The sequence below is a fragment of the Rattus rattus genome, chromosome 10 (genome assembly GCF_011064425.1).
Source record: "Rattus rattus isolate New Zealand chromosome 10, Rrattus_CSIRO_v1, whole genome shotgun sequence".
NCBI classification, from domain to species: Eukaryota; Metazoa; Chordata; class Mammalia; order Rodentia; family Muridae; genus Rattus; species Rattus rattus.
Window position 1 is genome coordinate 73124758 of NC_046163.1, and position 24540 is coordinate 73149297.

The 24540-nt window shown below is 38.3% G+C and overlaps 1 protein-coding gene across 1 annotated transcript in view; it reads right to left on the reverse strand.

The window, feature by feature from the left end:
- Positions 1–24540, reverse strand: part of LOC116910936 (contactin-associated protein like 5-2) — a 222971-nt gene that overhangs the window by 45277 nt on the left and 153154 nt on the right. The window contains exon 7 of the mRNA XM_032914680.1: positions 10834–10940. Coding sequence (XP_032770571.1) covers positions 10834–10940 — 107 coding nt within the window. The remainder of the gene's footprint in view (positions 1–10833; positions 10941–24540) is intronic.

A 24540-nucleotide genomic window follows, 5' to 3' on the forward strand; every position in this document is an offset into this window, starting at 1 on the left:
TATCTCTCTGTGTGTATCTGCATGTGGGGGAGAGTTCATATGTATGTGTATGTACATATGTGTGTGCAGTGGCCAGAAGAGGATGTACAGTGTCTTCCTGTCACTGTACATCTTTGCCTCATTTCCTTCAATGTCTTTCATAAACTAGGAGCTCGCCATTTTATAACTGGGCTAGCTGGTGAATAAGACCCAGGAATAATTGTCTGTCTCTGAAACCCTTTTCTCCTTCCCCCCTTCCCACCACTGGGGTTACAGGTGCCTATGGCAGTATCTGGCTTTCTACTTAAGATCTGCAGATATGAATTCAGAACCTCATAGTTCTGTGGCAAACACTCTTCCATATACAGTTATTGCCCATGCCATCATGTTCTACATCATTTGAATATCCACTAATGATGTCATTGAGAAGAAATCACGTATGAAGTGAACACCAAGAAGCATGGGCCCTGTGTCGAATCAAACATGAGCTCAAGCATTCCTTGCCTGCATATCTCACATTCATAGATATTTCTCCTTTTATGTCTTATTAAAGCAACAGTTAGAAATGAATTCAATTGTTGGCAGAAAGAAAATACTCATTTCCTCTTCCAGACATAGTGACAGACGCATCAGTAAGACAAGACTAAGAGGATGATTGCCAGGGTCTCAATCATTGCATTCAATGCCAGCAGGAAACCTTTGGTGCTACAAACTGACTTTGACAACCACTCAACTAACAGACTAATAAACTCAGCTTCATGTCCTGCTACAGCAGTGGATGATGTTCTTTCTCTTTCTCATTTTTAAAAGATCTATTTATTTACTATATATAAGGACACTGCTTCTGTCTTCAGACACACCAGAAGAGGGCACCAGATCTCATTACAGATGGTTGTGAGTCACAGTGGTGACTGTAATTTGAACTCAGAACCTCTGGAGGAGCAGTCAGTGCTCTATTGTTTCTCTTTTAAGTTTTCTACCTATATTTACTTATTCAAATGTATTATTTATACTAGCCTCTTAAAATTGGGTACACCTACAGCAATATCACTTGAAGGATGATTTAAAAGACACTTTCAGAATTCATAGGATTTAATGTGGAGAGATTTAAGAAATATTCTTTAAATGAAAAGCTAAAGCCTCAATGTGTCCAACCACTTAAAAGTGAGAAATTTCTCTATATAGTGATCATAGAAAGCAAAACATGGGGCATGTGATATTGTCTGTACTTCCATCAGGGTAAAGCATGTACAAAGAAATGCCAACAAGAGGATTTGCAAGGCTATTTTATCAGAGTTGGGTTTTTTGTTTGTTTGTTTTTGTTTTTGTTTTTGTTTGCTCAGCAAACAAGTTTCTACACATAGTGCTGCTTATAGGAAACATACTTAATTAAAGACAATGCATGTAGGCTACTGGGGAGAATGTTGAATTAAATGAAGAATTACCTGAAAAAAAAAGTGAGACCTAGCAGAAAATGACCAAGTTGAGAAAACGCCATTAGAGCAGAAGTCCTCCTCATTATGATCAAACGAAGACAAGTGGCTCATATCTACTCTAAAGAAGACTCACAGAGGACACAACCTGAATGTCTCTACTCCAAGAGGCTGACAGCAGAGCTAATATGCACTAAGGTAATGAAGAAGGAGGAGGGAGCTGGCTCACTTGGTGATGCATGATGGCCTGAATTCAATGCCCGGAGCCCACATGCAAAAAGGTGCACCTGGCTATTGCCTTTATAATCCTAGCACCTGGAATGTATATGTTGAAACCTTATAGTTCCTGCCCAGCCAAACCAATGTTTTAGACATTTTCTGTCACAAAGAATGTAAATGGATCCTAAGTAATGGGGCCTGAGGTCTCCAACCTCCAAATAGATGTTCTTACCTACATACATATGTACATATACAAACATACATAAAAATCTCAGTTAGTGAAGACTCATTAAACAATTTGAAAAAACACAGGGATACAATCATGATGGCTTTAAATGAACAACAGGAAATTAATTTAAAAACTAATACTGGGCCTAGAATACAGCAATGTAAGCAAAACGTTTTCTCTGTAAGCACAAAGATCTTGATTTCAGATCTCTAGAACAACCAAAAGTTGAACATACCCATTCTCAGTTATGTGTGACAATAATCCAAGTGATGGGAGTATGGAAACAGTTAGATCCTAGGGACTTGCTGGCCATAGATTCTACATGAAAAAGTGAACACTTAGTTCAGTGACAGACACTGAACCCCAAAAAACAAAGGTAGAGGGGGCTGAGAATGTCACCCAAACTCAATCTCTTGCTGCTTCAGTACAGACACACACAGACATGACAAACACAACACACACACACACACACACACACACACACACACACACACACACACACGAGAGAGAGAGAGAGAGAGAGAGAGAGAGAGAGCACAGATGGGTAATTTACTAAAAAAATCTCATCTAGGATGTGATCGACAGAACCACTCTTCTGGAAAGAGCCATAGTAGTCAGCATGTTGCCTTACTTGGTTTTTTAGTTGAATGTCCTCGACTTTTCATCCTAAACTGTTCTTCATCCTATTATTCATCCTATTCTTTACCTTTATATCACAAAGAACAGTTGCCCTGCCTCTCCTGCAAGTTGCAGTGTAGACAAGATTATGCAAATCCAGCAGAAATCACAAGAAAGGGCTATGATCAGACTTGTCAGTAAGATTTTACTCCCACTGACTCAGGAATTTCTCTCAATAGCAGTAGGGAGGATTCTATTATTTTCCCTTGATGTGTCATCACCAAGGCTACAGTAAGTAGAGTAACTTGGTATAGGTCACAGAGATGCTGTACTAGAGAATGTCAAGCATGGAGAAACATATTCTGAACATTTTCTCTGAACTGCAATGTCAAAAACTTTATATCATTCAAATTGAACAGACTCAAAATTATTTACTTGACAATTTAATCAATGACATCAGTAATAGTTTAAAATAAAATTGATAAAATATTCATTATGATTAATCCATCTTTTTACTCCTTTGAACTCTGATTTTCCATTCTCTGGTTGAAAACCCTTATGGTTCACATATGTAAACTGCTTAAAGTGGAATAGAAAGGATTGAGTTTCAGATACCCATGGCTCATAGAAAAACAATCTTTTGTTTAGACCTATTTTGCTTTTAAGAGCAAACAGGAAAGATGTGATGGAATCTTTAGTGTTTTTCTGAACTACATATAAGGAATCTCCTATGCAAGTAAGGTAGATATTGTTCTGGGCAATGACACCAGAAAATAGTTTAAAAACTGTGCGGTAGAGACAGGGATGATAGCTCACTGAGTAGCAGTGCTTCCTCTGCAAACATATGAGCTTGTATTTAGGTACCCAGTACCCAAATAAAAAGGCAGTCATAGTACCAATGCACCAATGCACTTATTACATCAACCTTGGGGCAGCGAGATACTGGATATCAGCCTAGATTCAGGTTCAGCAAGAGACCCTGTCTTAAGGAAATAGGTAGAAAGTAACAGAGCAGAACATCAGACATCCTCCTCCGGCATGTGTACCTGACATATATATATATATATATATATATATATATATATATATATATATATATATATATATATATATATATATGGCATCATGTGGATCCAGAGAGAGAGAGAGAGAGAATACAATTGAAAAAGAGAAGTGCACAATCGTGACATAGAACACTGAATCATAATATTCATTCTGAGCCATGTTTCTAGAGAGCTTTAACACAATCTTTCTTAGTAAAAACAGCTCAGAGTCTGAAGTATATTAATGAGAAATGATAGAACTTAAAATTTCAGCAACTTATCATGGATGCCACCGATGGTTTCAGCTGCGTCTGAGGTTCTCCCACTGATGACCAAACTTTGCAAACCTTCATCTACATTGGGAAATTTATGCAGCAATGCTGTTCTAATAGCAATAGAATATAGGTATATGGGAGTGTCAATTATTAGCTGTCTATCTCATGAAAAATATTTATGATGTTTGATGAATGTGATTCTTCATATGTAATCAATGGAATTTAACATGGAAATATCAGATCATACATGTTGTGTTAGTTTTTTTTTTTTCTGGATGAAATTCTGTTGCAAAATCTGTGTAAATGATTGTGCTGCAGCAAAAGAATATAAGCTGACAGAAATGAAGGCTTTGTTTTTTAAAACCTATCTGATTTTATAGCTAATGTGTTTAATTCCTGCTGTTGGCTTGCTAAGTATAGAACAGTTGTAGTCCAGCTTCTGCCTGCCTCCTATAAAGTAGGCATCATTGATCTTCATATCATCTCTCTAGTGACACTTGCTAGTGTATGTTCAGGATCTCTCCCCCATCTCCGATGTCTCAAATTCCTTTAATCTCTTCACAGTATAGATTGCTGATATCCTAACAGAGCCTTTTAGGTCTACTTTCAGCTTTACAAAGGGGTATCAGCTTTCTTCTCACAAGTCTGATTGAGTGTTACTTGCTTTCAGAAGTCGAAAAGCATGTATTGACTGGGAACATATCAAGCTGTCTGGCTTTCACAGTGAACTCATCACATGGTTGAGAGGCTTTGTTAGTTACTCTTTAGGTCTCTGTCACATTTAGATGATTGCACATAGTGAGAAATTGTGACAAAATGATCTATTACAAACCATCTTTCATATATTTATCTTAGGCTTAATTCATATATTGATATTATTAGATAAGTTTCTTATTGAGATTAGCATTCTTTACTTTCCATGCAAGTAGCAGATCAAGTAGACAAGAAGAAGGAAGAGAAGAGGAGAAAGGAAGAACAAAATGAAATGAAGAAGGGGAACAGAGGAAGGGTGAGGGAGAAGGAGAGAAGAAGAGAAAGAGGAAAGTGGAGAAAGAGAAAGGAAGGCAAGGGACAAGGAGAACAACAAAGAAAGGGAAAGATGAAGGGACAAAAAGAAAAAGGAGAACAAGAAAGCAGCAGAAGAGAAGTAAATGTTCATGTGTGTATATCTGTATCAGTGTGTGAGCATGTGTGTGTTGAGTGTGTATATGTTTGTATATTTATGTGTGTATGCCTATGCCATTGTTGATTGTTATGTGTATTGGCTGGTTTTGTGTGTCAATTTGACACAAACTGGAATTATCACAGAGAATAGAGCCTCCCTTGAGAAAATGCCTTCATGAGATTCATCTGTAAGGCATTTTCTCTATTAGTGATCAAGATGGGGAGGGCCCCTCATGGGTGGTACCATCCCTGGTCTAGTAGTCTTGGGTTCTATAAGAAAGCAAGCCAGTAAATAACATCCCTCCATGATCTTTGCATCAGCTCCTGATTTCTAACCTGCTTGCATTCGTGTCCTGACTTCCTTTTTGATGTATAGCAATGTGGAGGTATAAGATGAACAAACCCTTTTTTCCTCCACTTATTTCTTGCTCATGATGTTTGTGCAGGAATAAAACCCTAAGATAGTGTACATGTATAGATACTCAATATTGTTGTCTTTTACAATTGTTTTCAATCATATTTTGAGACAGATCTCTCACTGACCCTTAGGCTTACTGATTTGCCTAGATTAACAAGCCTGTAAGTTCCAGGGATGCTGTCATAGGATCACATCTCACCTTTATTTTTTACACAGTACTAAATATTGAATTCAGGTCTTCATGCCTGTACATCAAGCTGTTTTGTAACTAACTATATAATCTATCTCTCTTTCCCTTCCACCCCCCGGCACTGATCTAATCCACAATATGTAGAAGATTGGTGCTGGAAAACAAAAATGCATTTGTAATACTGCACACAGCATGATGTTCAGTTGCTAGTCTCAAGCTCGGTCCCTGGGGAAAAAAAAAAACAATGGAGGCTTAAGAAGAGACTTGATAGATGAAAAGTTAAAGAGAAAAAAGAGAAACAGCAGGATATAATTACTGACTAATAAAGACTCTTGCTTGGTTAAGCATGATGACTTGAATTTGTCCCCCAGGACCCACATCTGGAAAGGATTAGGAAAGTGATTCCTTTAAGTTCTTCTCTGGCCTGTAATCACACACACACACACACACACACACACACACACACCAGGTAAATAAACAGATTAATAAATGTAACACATTAATTAATTAATTAATTAATAGATTTTAAAGGCATGGCTTATCTGTGTAGCCATGACTATCCTGGAAGCTGCTCTGTAGACCAGGTTAGCCTGAAACTGACAAAAATTTTCTTGTTTCTGACTTTGACAGAAGAAAAACCATGCAAACGGTAAAACAGCTTGAAGCTTGGCCTTCTCACAATACTGAGAAGCTCCAAACACTTTAGTCTAAGCACCAAAGGTAAAGTACTCAATTTGGAAATGTTGGAACTGTGAGAGCCAGCAACAGCTCAACTGACTGAGAGCACCCTGCTATGCATAACAAATAGAGTGGCAACATAGGATGGTTTAACTTTAATACTGAGAAAAAACTTGCTAGCTTTCATTTTGTTGTTGTGTGCCTATTATCAATGTCTTTTGGAAAGTACATTTTTGATGGTATAGATATTGCGTTTATCTTAAAGTTAGAGAATGTATGAGCCAGAGATACTGAGATGCTGAGATGCTGAGATGCATGATGGTACTTACTGCACAAGCAGCAAGTGGTAGGAGTTAGAACAAGCTAGGAACAAAAGATCCCATGGTAAAGATGCCTTTAAAATTAGATCTCTCCCAGCTGGAGACAAATTGCAGAAAACACAAGGGAGAATGGTATTCTGATTCTTCAACTTGGAAGGATTCTCAGATGAAGAAGGTGGTAAGTGAACCTTCAAGTTGTCTTGTTGTGAGAACCGTATATCAAATTTGAGTCACCCAACTCACAAGGCATGTGACATAGCTGTGTGAACTTTACATGCTTTATCTTCTTTATCTGTGAAATGTGACTAAAAATAGGAGTTACTTGTGGTATGAATAGAAGGCCTAAGGAACTTGAAGCCACTTTAACTGTTTGGACACATGTTGATAGGGCATATGTAGAAAAGGGATGCTGTTTATAAGATGCTACCAAGGGTTCAGCCTGGCACAATCTTTGTCCACAGACCTAATTGCTGTTCTCAAATAGCTGTCAGACTGGCAGGACATCCAGTGCAAGTTTTGAATTGCTGAAATCCCTTGAATAAGTTAAATCACTAGAGTGTTCGGGGTCAAAGGACAGATTCTGAAAATTAAACATTTTTATATATGTTCCTGTGAGAGGTACATGTATGTTTATGCATATAGAGACCAGAAAATTTCTTCCAGTTTCATCCTTAGATCCAGTCTAACAGGTTTTGTGAGGCATGTCACTTAATGGTCTAAAAGTAATCTAAGCTTCCTGGTGCATTACTTAAGGGATCTATTTGTGTCTGTCGCCCCCAAGTTGTAATTTTGAATATGCATTATTACATCCAGCTTTTTATAATTAGATTATGGGCCAGGTAAGTACATCATCAACTGAGCAATTGCTTCAGCTCTGGGAGGTGAAACATTCTCAAAAATAGAAGAAATGCATATGGACCATGGATATAACTTTACAGGTAAAACACTTTCCACACAAGCCTAATAATTCAAATTCAAATCCCTACAACCCACATTAAAATCTGAATATGGAGGCAGACATCTAACATCTTAGCAATTTTGCAGTAAAATCAGAAGCAGAGATAGAAGAATTTCCAGAAGTTTCTGAGCCAGGAATGTATAAACTAGTCTAGGCAGGATTAAAGCAGAAACATTTTGCCTCAGTAAAGTCAAAGGCAAAAATTGACTTCCCAAAGGTTACTCTAGCCTCCCATGTGACCAGTGACATGTGTGCATCTGAGCATTTGCAGTAACCCCCTGCCCACTCATCTCTAACTATCTTTCATGTCTCAGATAAATAAGTTCTAAAAGAACACATAGGTATGACACATACCAAAGCAGTGGTGATAAAATGCTATAAAGTAATTAAAAAAGGGGTATAAGATACTGTCCCCAGAAGAAAGCATTTTGATGATCAGTTTACAGAGGTTTTAAGTCATACCCTGATGATCACCTCTTACCATTAGAGATGTCAATTGGTTTATGAATAAATGCATTTCAGAGTGTGGAGAAAAACATGATGACACAAAGAAAAATAAAATAAAAAATAAAATAAAAAAATGTCAAATAAAAGAAAAAATGTTGTCCCCAGCTCCGAAAAAAAAAAGAAAAAATGTCAGTTCATCCCTGTAGCTAGTGGTGACGGAGGCATGTATTGACTTCAGCTGGTCTAAGAAAATAGGCACACTGGAGCCATTCCTTAGTTTAGTCAGAATATAAAGCATTGAGAATCCTTCTCTGATTCCAGGAAGTGATGCAAAAATTAATTTTAGTCTGTGTTCAAAGGAACAACAAGAAATACTTCCTTTCATTCTCATTCCTGGGAATTCTGGAGTCTAACCAAATAAAAATATTAATGATCAGGTATGCAAGGCAGTTGGTCAGTAAATGAAGAACAATCATTCTACTGCCATACCAGTCATCTTAAAAGCAAAACTAAACAAAAAGTATTATTTACTGATGCTCCCCTAGAATGGCAGTAATAACTTCCAGTTTGATATTTAATTGTTTAGCAGAAAGGCATGGTAGGTAGTTTTATCCATAAAGTGATTCCAACAGGAAAGTGAAAATAAAGTCATAGAAAAGAACTGTCAAGTATACACTGTCTTAAGACTTTGAGAGACTTAGAAGTTTGAAGTAAGACCTTTTAAATGAGCATGTCCTTTGATTCTGTGCCATTTTTTGAAAAGAAATCATGTGAATAATGCATCTCATGGTTGTGAGAAGATGGCTCAATTGTACGTGATTGAAGTGAACAAGCATGAGATTCTAAATCTGGTCCTAAGTACTCATGAAAACACTAAAAAATAGTGCTGTGTGCCTGCAGTCCCATAGCTAGCTGGTAGAGAGTACTGATGCTGTAGCCTTGCTCGTCAGTCAATGCATCAAAAACAGTGAGTTTCAGGTTAGAGGAGAGGTTGCATCTCAGAAAAAAGACTAAGCAAAGATGATACTGACAATTTAATTCAACATTCTGGCCTCTACTCACACAAGTACAAATGAGCATGTATGCATACATATGCACAAATATACATGTACAGCTACCCATGTACCACAAAAATAATCCACATCTATGGACTATGAAATGTATCTTTGATCATTCTGCTCCAAACCTCTTCATGCCCCCACCATTTCGATGACTCCCTGCCCAGACAGATTCACTTCTAATTTCTTGTCTCCTATATGAATGACTTAATGCATCTAATACAATCTAGGACTCATGAATGAGGGAAAATACCTGGAAAATTAAATACTAGACCAACCAGAAACTTAAACCACATGACTCCTTGGTGGGGACGTTATCAAAGGAACTTCAAGTCAGTATCTCATATACACTTGCACATCAGTGCTGTTTTCAGCAACTTTCACAGTAGCTAAATCATGGAACCTTCCTAGGGCTCTGCCAGCAGAGGAATGTATAAAGAAAATGGAGTTCATATATATGAAAAATTATTTTCAACTCTGAGCAATATTAAAATTATTCTAAACACAGAAAAATGGATATATCTCCTTTCCACATGTCCCGGTCCAGTCCTGTTTTCCTGTCTTCTTACATTTTCTATCATCACTGTTCTACTCTAGCTCATGAGTTCTTCAAAGTCTCTCCACAGGACACCATTACACTCATGGATCCACTTTCTCCCTTACTCTAAGAATCTACCTTCTGTTTTCTTTCTGTAATGTGGACAAAATCAGCCCAGGCCTTCAATCTGATGTTTGCCAAATGCCCAGCATTCACAGGTGGTCATCAATACTTAGTGACAGTATTCTGTCTCTGTAGTCTCACTTCTCATGGTTTTAGCATATTTTGCCTCCATTGGAGGTGACAATAGGGAAGTATCTGGCCATGAAAAAGTAAGTATAAGTCATACTGATCCATATTTTCAGTAGAAGCCTTTGAATAAAACACAAGCTTGTATCAATATCATGTAGTTTCTTCATTTATTTCCTTCCATTGTCTATAATAATATTCAGATGAAGAAACCTCTGCCATAATGAAGACAATGAGGAAGAAGGCCTGCCAATATGTGAGGGACTTTGTGGTATAACCATGTTGTAGTTTGAATGTGAAGAGTTTCCCATAAGTTTATGTTTGAACACTTGGTCTCTGCTTTGTGCTGCTGTTTGGAAAAGTTTCAGAACTTTTAGATGGTGTAACCTCACTGAAAGAAATGGGTAACTGGAACCAGGATTTGAAGCTGTAGAGCTTTATTCCATTTCCTATATAATCTCTGTTTCCCAAGTATGGACATAAACTTATGTCAGGATTTCTGTTCTTTCTACCATGCCTTCATTACCTATTGCCATGTCTTTCTCCTTTATGATGGATCTTATCCTTCTGGAACTGTAAACACAAATAAAACTTCTTTCTTAAGCTGCTTTGTTCAGAGTGCTTTTATCATTGCAGCAGGAAAATAACTAAGAGACACATCAAGCCACTTGTCACTTGGACTGTGATACATATGATTCACTTGTTGAACTAGTATAACTCAACATCAAGAAAACTCAGGCCATTAAGACAATGCCCATTTCTTGCACAGGTCCCATGTGTATGTACAGTAACATTTTTATCTTTCACTTTAGCACATATCTGACCTCATTTTTTTGCCCTGTTCTCATAAATTCCATGTCTTTTCTCCATGTTTTCCCTTGCCTACTTCAGTATTTGAGATATTGTATCCTATTTAGTAATTTATGCTAAAGGAATAAACAATGTCCATGACATGGTGAATAGCCAGCATACCAAAACTGCCTTCCTGGATTGTGCCCATATGCTGTGTTTACTCACAGTTATGACAGGTGGCTCCTGTGTAACCAGTGTCACTGCAGTTGCAGTAGAAGCTAGTCCAGGTTTGGGTACAATGTCCTCCATGTTCACAGTAGTTTGGTAAACACCTAATGGGAGGTAATGAAAAACAAATAAGCCAATTTATTTGAAACAGAGAGGCAAGCAAAACTTTGTGAGAAGCAATGTGAAATGGATCTGCTAGAGTCCTATAACTGTCAGAGTTAAATGATATGAAAACAATACAGGTGTGGTTGCATTGGTGAGTAGCAGAGATCACAGAATTGAATTCTACCATTCAGCAAAAGCTTAAATAATATTGCACAGAGATCAGAATGGATAAGGGGATATTATAGAGAAAAGTATATTTACTGTGGCAAAAAAAATGCAGAACGGTTATAACTTTACATTGGAGTCTACCATGGCTTTTAAAAGAAAGTGAAAAAAGTAAGCACTCCTGGATATTGCTGTCTATGCTTCTTTATGGAGAAACAGAACATGGTTTAAAGATTAATGCCTCCTCAACTAACATGCCAGGAAATTCTACCTGTTCAGAAAATGTCAAAGATATCCCAATGACCTTCACTAGTTATGTCAAACCAGTATAGTGCTCTTTCACCAAAGTCCAAGTAGGGAATTTCACATCCCCACCTCCTATCCACCTCCACCCATCCTTCACTCACCCCAATGATTAACAGTCCTCTGGCCATCTTCACCCAGAACCCCTCTCTTCTTTGGTATTCTGTCATTGCCTTGCTTCTGAACATCTCCTTTTATTGATTTTTTTTATCCTATTGTGGGTATGAATGCTTGCCTACATGATGGTAGATATACCATATCCATGTGAACCTTATGCTGGAAGAGGCCTAGAAAAAGGTGTTAGATTCCCGGGATCTGAAATTACAGCCTAATTTTGGTGGCTTATTCAATGAAATAGTATATTTATATACAACAGACATAACATCTGTTATGGTCATGACTACAAGAATATGAAGAATGTAAAACACAAAAAGAAACCTGACATTCTGCAACATGTAAAATGAAAAAGGGGGAGTCCTGATTCATTTGTACATTTAGATTATGTTCTTCGCCAAGACCTGTTTTCTCTCCCAGACCTGCTGTGTACCCTCTTCAATGTGTGTTGAAGTCTCTGAGATGAATCAATATTTTTCCAGGAGAATATATCTCACTTGTATTGGCAGGATTTAAGACTCTGTTACTTTGCATTATCAAGAGCTAAATATTCTCTAGAAAAAGCCTGATAATTCCTGGAAGTAGTAGCTTAACCAGAAAAGTATTTGTCTTACAAATATGAGAGTCTTAGCTCAATCACCATGAATCCATATATGTGATTTTGCATGCTTGTAATGCCAGAGTGAAGGAGGCAGAGAAAGTCAAATCCCTTATACTCATTGACTATCTAGTCTAGCCTATTTGTGGAGTTACAGACCTTTCAGAGAAACTGTTTCAAAAATATAATGGATGGTGCCTGAGAATAACACCTAAGGGTTTCTCCAGGCCTCTATATGCATAGGTACATACAAGTTCATTTGTACATACATCAACATGAAAACATACATGTAGGAATACACACTCATATACACACATATATGTATATATACATACATATATACATAATTATAAAATTCTATCATTATAAAAACACACCAAAACATACTTTTCTTACAGTATTCACACTATAATGTTTTTTATGCAGTATTTTAAAGTCCAGTTAGATAAGGAATGAAAGGCTTTCAGCAAGCTACAGGTCCTTTAAACACATTCTTAGTAAGTTTCCCACAGATCTTGCACTAGGATTAAACCCAATTTAAAACTGAAAATGTAATGAAAAGTCATTTGTCTATGGTCAAATAATGTAATTCTCAGAATGAGCAGCATATTTGGGAATTTGAAAAGTCTAATATTTCTAGAACAAGGAGAAAAATAAGTGAGAACATGCAGGGCTTCTTAAAATACTATGTATTCGGAACCAGTGCACAGAGACTAGAAAGGGTCATTTCAACACACATACTTCAAATCAGATTTATAAGTCTAATTTGATTATTTGAAAGGGCTATTTCATGAGCATAATTTCCAGATTAGTTATTCAGTTCATGTTAACTGCTGTTTCTTTTCTTTGCTCTGTCAAGTGGCACAAACCAATTATTTTATAATCAAATACAGAAAGGCAATATCATATAGTTATAAAAAGGAACAAACGTTGTGTAGTCACAACCATAAGGCTATCAATAAAATTGTCATGATAGGATTACAGAGATGATGGTTCAGTAGGTAAAGCACTGGCTACATAGGTATGAGGAATAGTTTGTGTATCTCAGGCATCCATACAATATTCCAGGAAAACAGGACAACGCGCTTGTGAATTTGGTACTCAGCAGGCAGAAAGAGGAAGACTCTAGGATAAGCTTACTAGCTAGAAAACAAAATGCACTCATTTTGTTGTCAAATGAGAAACCCCAACTCTTGATTTAAGGTGAGAACAATGAAGGAAGATATGCCGTATCAACCTGTGACCATCACATGTACACATGATGAAAGGAGAATACACAGACATTGACATTGTGTGCAGTAGCCCCTCTACAAAATGTTGTAAATGTTCTAGACAGATGTGGCTACTCAATGCAGAGTTTTTCAATTTAAATATTTCAAATTTCTTAACTATCCAAAAGCCCAGCTAAGCTAACACAATTAGTTTCTCACTTGATGAACATGCCAGACACGCTGCCAGATAACTTCTTTCCTCTGTGTAAACTCAAGAGTGCACAAGAGCTTAAGTAGATGACCATTATTTCAAAGAAGACATTGGATATGGAAGGAAAATATCAATAAGCATCAAAAAGAAAAATGTGATAACTCAAAAGGTATTCTCCCAATTAAAACTGGGGCCAAAGAGATGGTTCTGTCAGTGACTGTGCAAGTATAAGAAACTGAAGTTGACTTCCAGAACCTATATAAAAAGGCAAGACATGGACACATATGTCTGTAATCTTACCTTTCCTTTGTAGGGATAAGCAGCCGCCTGACACTTAATATAGTACAAGCAGCAATAGGTCCGTATTGTTTCCAATGTTGAGATGTTATAGAAATTTTTTAATTATTTATTTATTACATCCCAAACGTTGTCCCCCTCCTAGTTCCCTTTCCCAGAATTCTTAATACCCTATCCCCTCCCCTTCACCTCTGTGAGGGCCCTCCATCCCCCTTCCCGGGGGCATTAGGTCTCTACAGGATTAGGTGAATTTTCTCTTACCAATGCCAGACAGGCAGTTCTCTGCTACATATGTGCTGAGGCCCTTGGACCTGCCTGTGTATGCTCTTTTTTCATGGCTTAGTAACTCCCAGGGGGTCTAGGTTAGTTGATATTGTTGGTCTTCCTATGGGGTTGCCATCCCCTTCAGTTCCTTTAATCCTTCCCCTCACTCTTCCATAGGGGTTTCCAACCTCAGTCCAATGGTTGACTGTGAGTATCTGTATTTGTTTCAGTCAGCTGCTGGATCCCCTCAGAGAACAGCCATGCTAGGCTCCTGTCTGCAAGCAAGACATAGCATCAATAATAGTGTCAGGGTTTGGTGCCTGCACATTGGATGGATCCCAAGTTGTACCAATTACTGGTTGGCCATTCCTTCAGTCTCTGCTCCATTTTTGTTCCTGCATTTCTTTCTGACAGGAACAATTCTGGGTCAAATTTTTGTAGGTAGATTGGTGTCCCCATCACTCCACTGGGAGCCCTGCCTAACTACTAGAGGTAGTCTCTTAAGGTTCCATCTCCCCACTGCACAGCATTTCAGCAAGGATCACCACAATGAGTCCTGAGACACATTCCAGGTCCCTAGGACATTCTAGAGTTTCTCCCCCCAACTCCCACCCTCACCTCTGTAAGCTGCATATTTTCATTCATTCTCCTGGCCCTCTTGTCCACGAAATTTCTTCTTCTTTTTATTTTTATCTTTATAAACTTGAGTATTTCTTATTTACATTTCAATTCCTTCAACAGGGGTCCCATTCTCAGTTCAGTGGTTTAATGACAGCAAACGCCTATGTATTTGCTGTATTCTGGCTGTGTCTCTCAGGAGAGATCTACATCCGTTTCCTGTCAGCCTGCACTTCTTTGCTTCATCAATCTTATCTAGTTTGGTGGCTGTATATGTATAGGGGACATATGGGGCGGGCTCTGAATGGCTATTTCTTCTGCTTCTGTTCTAAACTTTTCCTCCGTATTCCCTCCCAAGGGTATTCTTGTTCCCCTTGTAAAGAAGGAGTGAAACATTCACATTTTGGTCATCCATCTTGAGTTTCATGTGTTCTGTACATGTAGGGTAATTGAAGCATTTGGGCTAATATCCACATATCAATAAGTGCATACCATGTGTGTTTTTCTGTGATTGGGTTACCTCACTCAGGATGATATTTTCCAGTTCCATGCATTTGCCTATGAATTTCATAATGTCATTGTCTTTGGTAGCTGAGTAATATTCCTTTGTGTAGATGTACGAAATTTTCTTTATCCATTCCTATGTTGAAGGGTATCTGGGTACTTTCCAGCTTCTGGCTATTATAAATAAGGCTGCAGTGAACATAGTGGAGCATGTGTCTTTGTTATATATTTGGGTATCTTTTGGGTATATGCCCAAGAAAGGTATAGCTGGGTCCTCAGGTAGTTCAATGTCCAACTTTCAGAGGAACCTCCAGACTGATTTCTAGAATGGTTGTACCAGTCTGCAATCCCACCAACAATGGAGGAGTGCTCCTCTTTCTCAACATCCTCACCAGCATTTGCTGTCACCTGAGTTTTGATCTTAGCCATTCTCACTGGTGTGAAGTGAACTCTCAGGATTGTTTTGATTTGCATTTCCCTTATGACTAAAGATGTTGAGGTTTCCTTAGGTGTTTCTCGGTCATTCGGCATTCCTCAGCTGTAAATTCTTTGTTTAGCTCTGAACCCCATTTTTAATAGGGTTATTTGCCTCGCTGTAGTCTAACTTCTTGAGTTCTTTGTATGTTTTGTTTATAAGCCCTCTATTAGTTATAGGATTGGTAAAGATCTTTTCCCAATCTGTTGGTTGCCGTTTTGTCCTAACAACAGTGTCCTTTGCCTTACAGAAGCTTTGCTGTTTTATGAGATCCCATATGGCGATTCTTGATCTTAGTGAATAAGCCATTGGTGTTTTGTTCAGGATGCTTCCCCACTTTTTTTTCAATTAGTTTGAGTGTATCTGGTTTGATCCACTTCAACTTAAGCTTTATACAGGGTGATAAGCATGGTTCAACCTGCATTCTTCTACATGCTTACCTCCAGTTGAACCAGCACCATTTGCTGAAAATGTTATCTTTTTTTCCATTGGATGGTTTTGGCCCCTTTGTCAAAAGTCAAGTGACCATAGGTGTGTGGGTTCACTTCTGGGTCTTCAATTCTATTCCATTGGTCTATCTGTCTGTCTCTGTACCAATACCATGCAGTTTTTATCACTATTGCTCTGTAATACTGCTTGAGTTCAGGGATAGTGATTCCCCCTGAAGTCCTTTTATTGTTGAGGATAGTTTTAACTATTCTGGGTTTTTTGTTGTTCCAGATGAATTTGCACATTGTTCAGTCTAACTCTCTGAAGAATTGGATTGGTATTTTAATGGGGATTGCATTGAGTCTGTAGATCAATTTTGGTAAAATGGCCATTTTTATTATATTAATCCTGCAAATCCATGAGAATGGGAGATCTTTCCATCTTCTGAGGTCTTCTTCAATTTCTTTCTTCAGAGTCTTGAAGTTCTTGTTGTACAAATCTTTTACTTGCTTGATTAAACTCACACCGAAGTATTTTATATTATTTGGGACTATTATGATGGGTGTCATTTCCCTATTTTTCTTTTTTGGCTTGTTTCTCTTTTGTGTTGAGGAAGGATACTGATTTATTTGAGTTAATTTTATACCCAGCCTCTTTGCTGAAGATGTTTATCAGGTTTAGTAGTTCTCTGGTAGAACTACTAAATTACTATCATATCATCTGCAAATAGTGATATTTTGACTTCTTCTTTTCCAATTTGTATCCCCATGCTCCCCTCTTGTTCTCTGATTGATCTGGCTAGAACTTAAAGAACTATATTGAATAAGTAGGGAGAGAGTGGGCGGCCTTGCCTTGTCCTTGATTTTAGTGGGATTGCTTCAAGTTTCTCTCCATTTAGTTTAATGTTAGCGACTGGTTTGCTGTATATGGCTTTGACTATGTTTAGGTATGGGCCATGAATTCCTATTCTTTCCAGGACTTTTATCATGAAGGGGTGTTGAATTTTGTCAAATGCTTTCTCAGCATCTAATGAAATGATCATGTGGTTTTATTCTTTCACTTTATTTATATAATGGATCATGTTGTTCGTTTTCTGTATACTAAACCATCCTTGCATGCCTGGGATGAAGCCTACTTGATCATGGTGGATGCTTGTTTTGATATGCTCTTGGATTCGGTTTGCCAGAATTTTATTGAGTATTTTTGTGTTGATATTCATAAGGGAAATTGGTCTGAAGTTCTCTTTTATTGTTGGATCTTTATGTGGTTTATGTATAAGAGTAATTGTGGATCCATAGAAGGAATTCATTAGTGCTCTATCTGTTTCAATATTGTGGAATAGTTTGGATAGTATTGGTATGAGGTCTTCTATGAAGGTCTGATAGAATTCTGCACTGAACCCATCTGGACCTGGGCTCTTTTTGGTTGGGAGACCTTTAATGACTGCTTCTATTTCTTGAGGAGTTATGGGGTTGTTTAAATGGTTTATCTGTTCTGATTTAACTTCGGCACCTGGTATCTCTCTAGGTAATTGTCCATTTTCTGCAGATTTTCAAGTTTAATTGAGTATAGGGTTTTGTAGTAGGATCTGATGATTTTTTAAATTTCCTCTGATTCTGTAGTTATGTCTCCCTTTTCACTTCTGATTTTATTAATTTTTACACCCTCTCTGTGTCCTCTTGTTAGTCTGGCTAAGGGTTTATCTATCTTTTTGATTTTCTCAAAGAACCAACTTTTGGTTCTGTTGATTCTTTGTATGGTCTTTCTTGTTTCTATTGGTTGATTTCAGCTCTGAGTTTGATTATTTCCTGCCTTCTACTCCTCCTGGGTGTATTTGCTTCTTTTTTGTTCTAGAGCTTTTAGGTGTGCTATCAAGCTGCTGATATATGTTCTCTCCTGTTTCTTTCTGTAGGCACTCAGACCTATGAGGTTTCTTCTTAGTGTAGCTTTAATTGTGCCCATAAGTTTGGGTATGTTGTACTTTCATTTTCACTAAATTTTAAGACATCTTTAATTTCTTTCTTTATGTCTTCCTTGACCACGTTATCATTGAGTAGAGCATTGTTCACCTTGAATGTATATGCGGGCGTTCTTCCCTTATTGTTGTTGACGGCCAGCTTTAGCCCTTAGTGGTCTGATAGGACTCATGGGATTATTTCTATCTTTCTATATCTATTGAAGCCTGTATTATGACCAATTATATAGTCAATTTTGGAGAAAGCACCATGAGGTGGTGAGAAGAAGGTATATCCTTTTGTTTTAGGATAGAACGTTCTATAAATATCTGTTAAGTCCATTTGCTTCATGACTTCTCTTAGTCTTTCTATGTCTCTGATTAATTTCTGTTTCCATGATCTGTCCATTGATGAGAGTATGGTGTTGAAATCTCCTACTATTATTGTGTGAGGTGCAATATGTTCTCTGAGCTTTAGTAAGGTTTCTTATATATATGTAGGTGCCTTTGTGTTTGGTGCATAGATATTTAGGATTTAGAGTTCATCTTGGACGATTTTTCCTTTGATGGATATAAAGTGTCCTTCCTTATCTTTTTTGATGACATTTATTTGAAAATCGATTTCGTTCGATATTAGAATGGCTACTCCAGCTTGCTTCTTCAGACCACATGCTTGGAAAGTTGTTTTCCAGCCTTTCACTCTGAGGTAGTGTCTGCCTTTGTCTCTGAAGTGTGTTTCCTGTAGGCAGCAGAATGCAGGGTCCTCATTGTGTGTCCAGTTTGTTAATCTATATCTTTTTATTGGGGAGTTGAGTCCGCTGATGTTGAGAGATATTAAGGAATAGTGATTGTTGCTTGCTGTTATATTCGTATTTGGATGTGAGATTATATTTTTGTGCTTTTCTTCTGTTTGTTTTGTTGCGAAGACAATTAGTTTCTTGCGTTTTCTAAGCTGTAGCTTGCTTCCTTATGTTGGGCTTTGCCATTGATTATCCTTTGTAGGGCTGGATTTGTAGAAAGATATTGTGTAAATTTGGTTTTGTCATGGAATATCTTGGTTTCTCTATCTATGTTAATTGAGAGTTTTGCAGGATATAGTAACCTGGGCTGGCAGTTGTGTTCTCTTAGGGTCTGTATGACATCTGTCCAGGATCTTCTGGCTTTCATAGTCTCTGGTGAGAAGTCTGGTGTGATTCTGATAGATCTGCCTTTATATGTTACTTGACCTTTTTCCCTTACTGCTTTTAATATTCTTTCTTTATTTTGTGCGTTTGGTGTTTTGACTATTATGTGATGGGAGGAGTTTCTTTTCAGGTCCAATTTATTTGGAGTTCTGTAGGCTTCTTGTATGTTTATGGGCATCTCTTTCTTTAGGTTAGGGAAGTTTTCTTCTATGATTTTGTTGAAGATATTTACTGGTCCTTTGAGCAGGGAATCTTCACTCTCTTCTGTACTTATTATCCTTAGGTTTGATCTTCTCATTGAGTATTCGATTTCCTGTATGTTTTGGACCAGTAGATTTTTCTGTTTTACATTATCTTTTACTGTTGTGTCAATGATTTCTATGGAATCTTCTGCTCCTGAGATTCTCTCTTCTATCTCTTGTATTCTGTTGGTGATGCTTGTGTCTGCAGGTCCTTGTCTCTTCCTTTGGTTTTCTATATCCAGGGTTGTCTCCCTTTGTGCTTTCTTTATTGCTTCTATTTCCATTTTTAATTCCTTCAACTGTTTGATTGTGTTTTCCTGGAATTCTTTCAGAGATTTTTGTGATTCTTCTCTGTAGGCTTCTACTTGTTTATTTATGTTTTCCTCCATTTCTTTATGGGAGTTCTTTATGTCTTTCGTGAAGTCCTCCATCATCATGATTCAATGTGAATTTAAATCTACATCTTGCTTTTCTGGTGTGTTTGGATATTCAGTGTTTGCTTTGGTGGGAGAATTGAGCTCCAATGATGCCATGTAGTCTTGGTTCTGTTGCTTGGGTTCCTGTGCTTGCCTCTTGCCATCAGGTTGTCTCTGGTGGTACCTTGTTCTGCTATTTCTGACAGTGGCTAGACTGTCCTATAGGCCTATGTTTCATGTGTGCTGTAGACCTATTTTCCTGTTTTCTTTCAGCCAGTTCTGGGAACAGAGTGTTCTACTTTTGCTCGTATAGTCTTTCCTGTCTACTAGTCTTCAACTTTTCCTGTGGGACTGTGTCCTGAGTTTACCAGGCAGGTCGCTTGGAGCAGAAAAGTTGGTCTTACCTGTGGTCCCGTGACTGAAGTTGTTCATGGGGGGCTGCTTTTGAGCTCTTCGTGAGGGCGGCAACCAGGAGGGCCTGTGCTACCTTTTCCTGGGGCCCCTCTACATCTCCCAGATGATGTTAGGTGTTTTCCTCTGGAGTCAGAAATGTGGGCAGAGTGTAGTCTCTTCTGGCTTCCTAGGCGTGACTTCCCCTCTGAAGGTTTAGTTCTCCCTCCCACAGGATTTGTGTGCAGGGAGCTTTTGATCGGGTCCCTTCAGATCCAGGCGGTGTCTGGATCGCAGTGGACCTGCCGCTTGAGTGCCCGATCTTCAGGTTTCCAGAGGCCCTATACAGTTTCCTCTTGGGCAAGGGATATTGGGAGGGTGGGCAGTATTGGTGGTTTCTCCCGCTCTGCAGTCTCAGGATTGCCCACCTGTCCGGGCGGTGAGCTCTCTCTCCCAAGGGGTTTGGGAGCAGTGAGCCGCAGGCCTGGATCAGAGAGGTTGGGGCTCCAGCTAAAAACCAGTAGTGTCCAGTCCCAAAGGAATTTTGCCTCTGTGTGTCCTGAGTTCACCAGGCAGGTCGCTTGGAGCAGAATAGTTGGTCTTACCTGTGGTCCCACGGCTGAAGTGGCTCCTGGGTGGCTGCTTTTGAGCTCTCCGTGAGGGCAGTAATGAGGAGGGCCTGCACAGCCTTTTCCCGTGGGCCCGGTTCATGGGGTCCCAAATGGAGTTAGGTGCTTCCCTCTGGAGTCAGAAATGTGGGCAGAGTGTAGTCTCTTTTGGCTTCCCTGGTGTGTCTGCACCTCTGAAGGTTTAGCTCTCCCTGCCATGGGATTTGGGTGCAGGGAGCTTTTGATCGGGTCACTTCAGATCCGGGCAGTGTCCGAGATTTTATAGAATTTAACAAAGAAGCCATTGTATTGTAATGGGTTAATCAAGTCCTTCACCAACAAGAAATGTCATTAATGCCAACAAAACCTGAGCTCAAATAAAAACAACAAACCTTTTTTTCATATATACAGCCTCACATACCCCAAACTTTTAGCTCTCTCCTTACCCTCTTTTCCCTCAAGATTTTAGTTATGGGATCTGGGAGTTGTTTCAGTCTGTAAGTGTTTGCCACACAAATATGAAGTTATGAAATTAAATCCCCAAGACTTAATAAAATAACTGCATATAACCTTGCATCCCTGTATCCTGGTGCTAGGGATACGTAAACAAAAAGATTTCTAGTATTTGCTGGCCAACTAGTCTAGCCAAATGAGTTAGCTCCTGATTCAGTAAGGCCTCATCCTCAAAAAATAAGGCATATCTGAGAGTACTGGCATGTCTTTAACCCCTGTGTTTGGGAGTCAGACACAGGTGATTTTTGTGAGTCTCAACTAGTCTATGTTGTACAGTACACTCACACACACACACACACACACACACACACACACACACACATGCGTGCACATTCTTCAACAGAACAAGGAAAACAAGTTATAATACTTGTTAAGATCTGCAGCATCCAAAGCTATATTTGGTGATATGAAAAAATCCTGCAGTCCACCCTTTTGGATTCTGCATGGATCTGAACACTTTCTCCTGCTCTGCTGATGCCATGTTGATACACAAATCAAGGACCTCTAACATTAACAGGTGTGGTTAGCAGAGGGCTTACACCCTTAAATTTTTCGTTCATGTACAACTCAGAAGCAGAAAACATGCTCTAGTAACTTAAAGAACCATAGAGCCTAACCATCTTCAGTGGATATTTTCTTCCAACAAAAGAAGCAAAAAGTAGCCAACCAATTCTTATTGACCTGTACTTCACTCATTTAATACTTCAGACTCACGTTTATTCTTTTTTCTATATTTAACCAGCATTGTTGACACTCTGGTTGTCTCTCAAGCATGATAGGGATGCTCCCTTTCAGATGTCGCACTATTGCTTCTGCACAGGAAATACTTCTAACGACATAGAACCATTCCTGATCTTCTTGTGCCTCCCAAAATAAAAGTTTCTCAATAACGACTGTACTATAGTGTTATTTAAAATTATAACTTGTTTTCATTTGAGTGCTGCCAGTGTTCTTTCACTGTGTCATTTTGTCTCCTAAAAGCATTTCTGTCTTAGCATTTGCTATTTACTTACTGATGTTCTTTTATCTTTAATTATGTGCATGTGTTTGTATATGGGTATACATAAATAAGTGTAGTTGCCTGTGGAGGAAGCCAGAAGAGGGTGGTGGATCTCTTGATGCCATAGTTACAGAGAGACCCAATTCAAAGGAAAAAAAAAATAAAACATGGATACTGAGAGATGAGAGAATATGCAACATCATTCCCTGACTTATACATGTATTTGAACGGTACTACAGATTCTTACATACATGAGTCCCTACACTATACACAAATACATGCAGAAAAACAAAGGAAGGTAACAAGGAATTACTTGGAGTAGAGAAAGTTAAGATGGGCCCACAAATCCTCCCTCCATGCTGAGGCTTAGGGATGCATATAGAGAATACATGGTTTGACTGCTCTGGCAATTGAATTGGAATGAGGGACTCCAACAACCTCATCACCCAAGTACTTAAAAATAATTGCCAAAAAAGTAGATCATAAGCAGTATATTTGTATTAGAGGAACATTAAAACATCTTTAGGGGGAATATCTACCAATACTGATGTAATAATTGTTTGGCACTAAAAATTTATATTTTTCCATGACTCTCCCATGAGTGTCTAACTACACTTGTCTGTGTTCCTCTTTCTACCATTGATCTGTGATAAGATGACACCCATGTTCTACGGTGTGTCTCAATTTCTACTAGTGCCTCTTTTTTTTAATCTATTAAAAAAAAGCCTGCATTCAAATATTGATTTAGCTCCACTTCTACTTTATAAACATATATTAATATTTTAAAACATAAAGTGTGTTATGTAATTCAACTTCCTACCTACTTATCTTACTTTAAATCTCATCATTTTAAACCAAACACCCAATAAATTGATTTTAACCAAACATTATTTTTTGTCTGACGTTCTCCAAATACTTCCACAGAGACCACAGACTGGATATTAGCTTCCTAAGAGGTTTGTTTTGCCAACAAACTCTAAAAAAATCTGTTCACATGTGTTAACAATCACAAATAAGATGTGACTTTAATATACTGTTTTTCATTCTATAGATGAAAAGTATTAACACTCAGTGAGGAGAAATCAATAGCCCAGTAGTCAGGCCTGTAAGCCATCATACTTGAGACTGGCATTCGTGTGACTGGCACGCATACTAGTTTTCTTCCTTTACTTGTGCCAGAGCTTTATCTTCAAACTGTTCTCCATGTTTACATACTAAGTCAAAACTGCCAAGGAGAAAGGAGAGAAACTTCATGGAGACTGAAAAGATCATACTGATTGTAAATGAAGCTTGCAGATTTGATTCTTTAAAGATATTTTGTATATCTGTGCAATAGTTCAGTTGATAAACTGTCATGCAAACTGAGGATGTGTGTTCAAAACCTCAAAACCACCAAAACCGCAAAACCTTGGAGGCCTGTTGGAAAATACTTGTACTCACAGTACTGGGGAGGTAGAGACATATATGTATCTTTAGCTGTCTTAGTCAGGGTTTCTATTACTGCACAAAACATAGTGGCCAAGGAGAAAATAAAGAAGGAAAGGGTTTATTCAGCTTACACTTTCATGTTGCTGTTCATCACCAAAGGAAATAAGGACTGGAACTGACACAGGGTTGGAACCTGAAGCAGGAGCTGATGCAGAGGACATGTACGAATGCTGTTTTCTGGATTGTTTACTGTGGCTTGCTCAGGTTGCTTTCTTATAGAACCCAGGAATACCAGCCCAGGGATGGCACCACCCACAATGAGTCCATCCCCCATAGTCACAAATTGAAAGAAACAAACAAGTACACTTGTACAGCTGGGTCTTATGGAGGCATTTTCTAACTGGTGGCTTCTTTTTCTGTGATAATTTTAGATTATATCAAATACAGCCAGTACACTAGCCTAATTTCCAGCTCCAGGTCTCAATTACAGGGACAGTCTCAAAATGGAAAAATAGTCAACATTTTCCTGTGAGCTACATACAGAGAATCATACACTCACCCCCTACACATATAATTCTACATATTTGTATACACAGTCATCCACGTACACACATTAAAAAAGGTATCTTGGTAAAAAGAGGTGATTAACAATATAAAATGGTTTAAATAGGAACA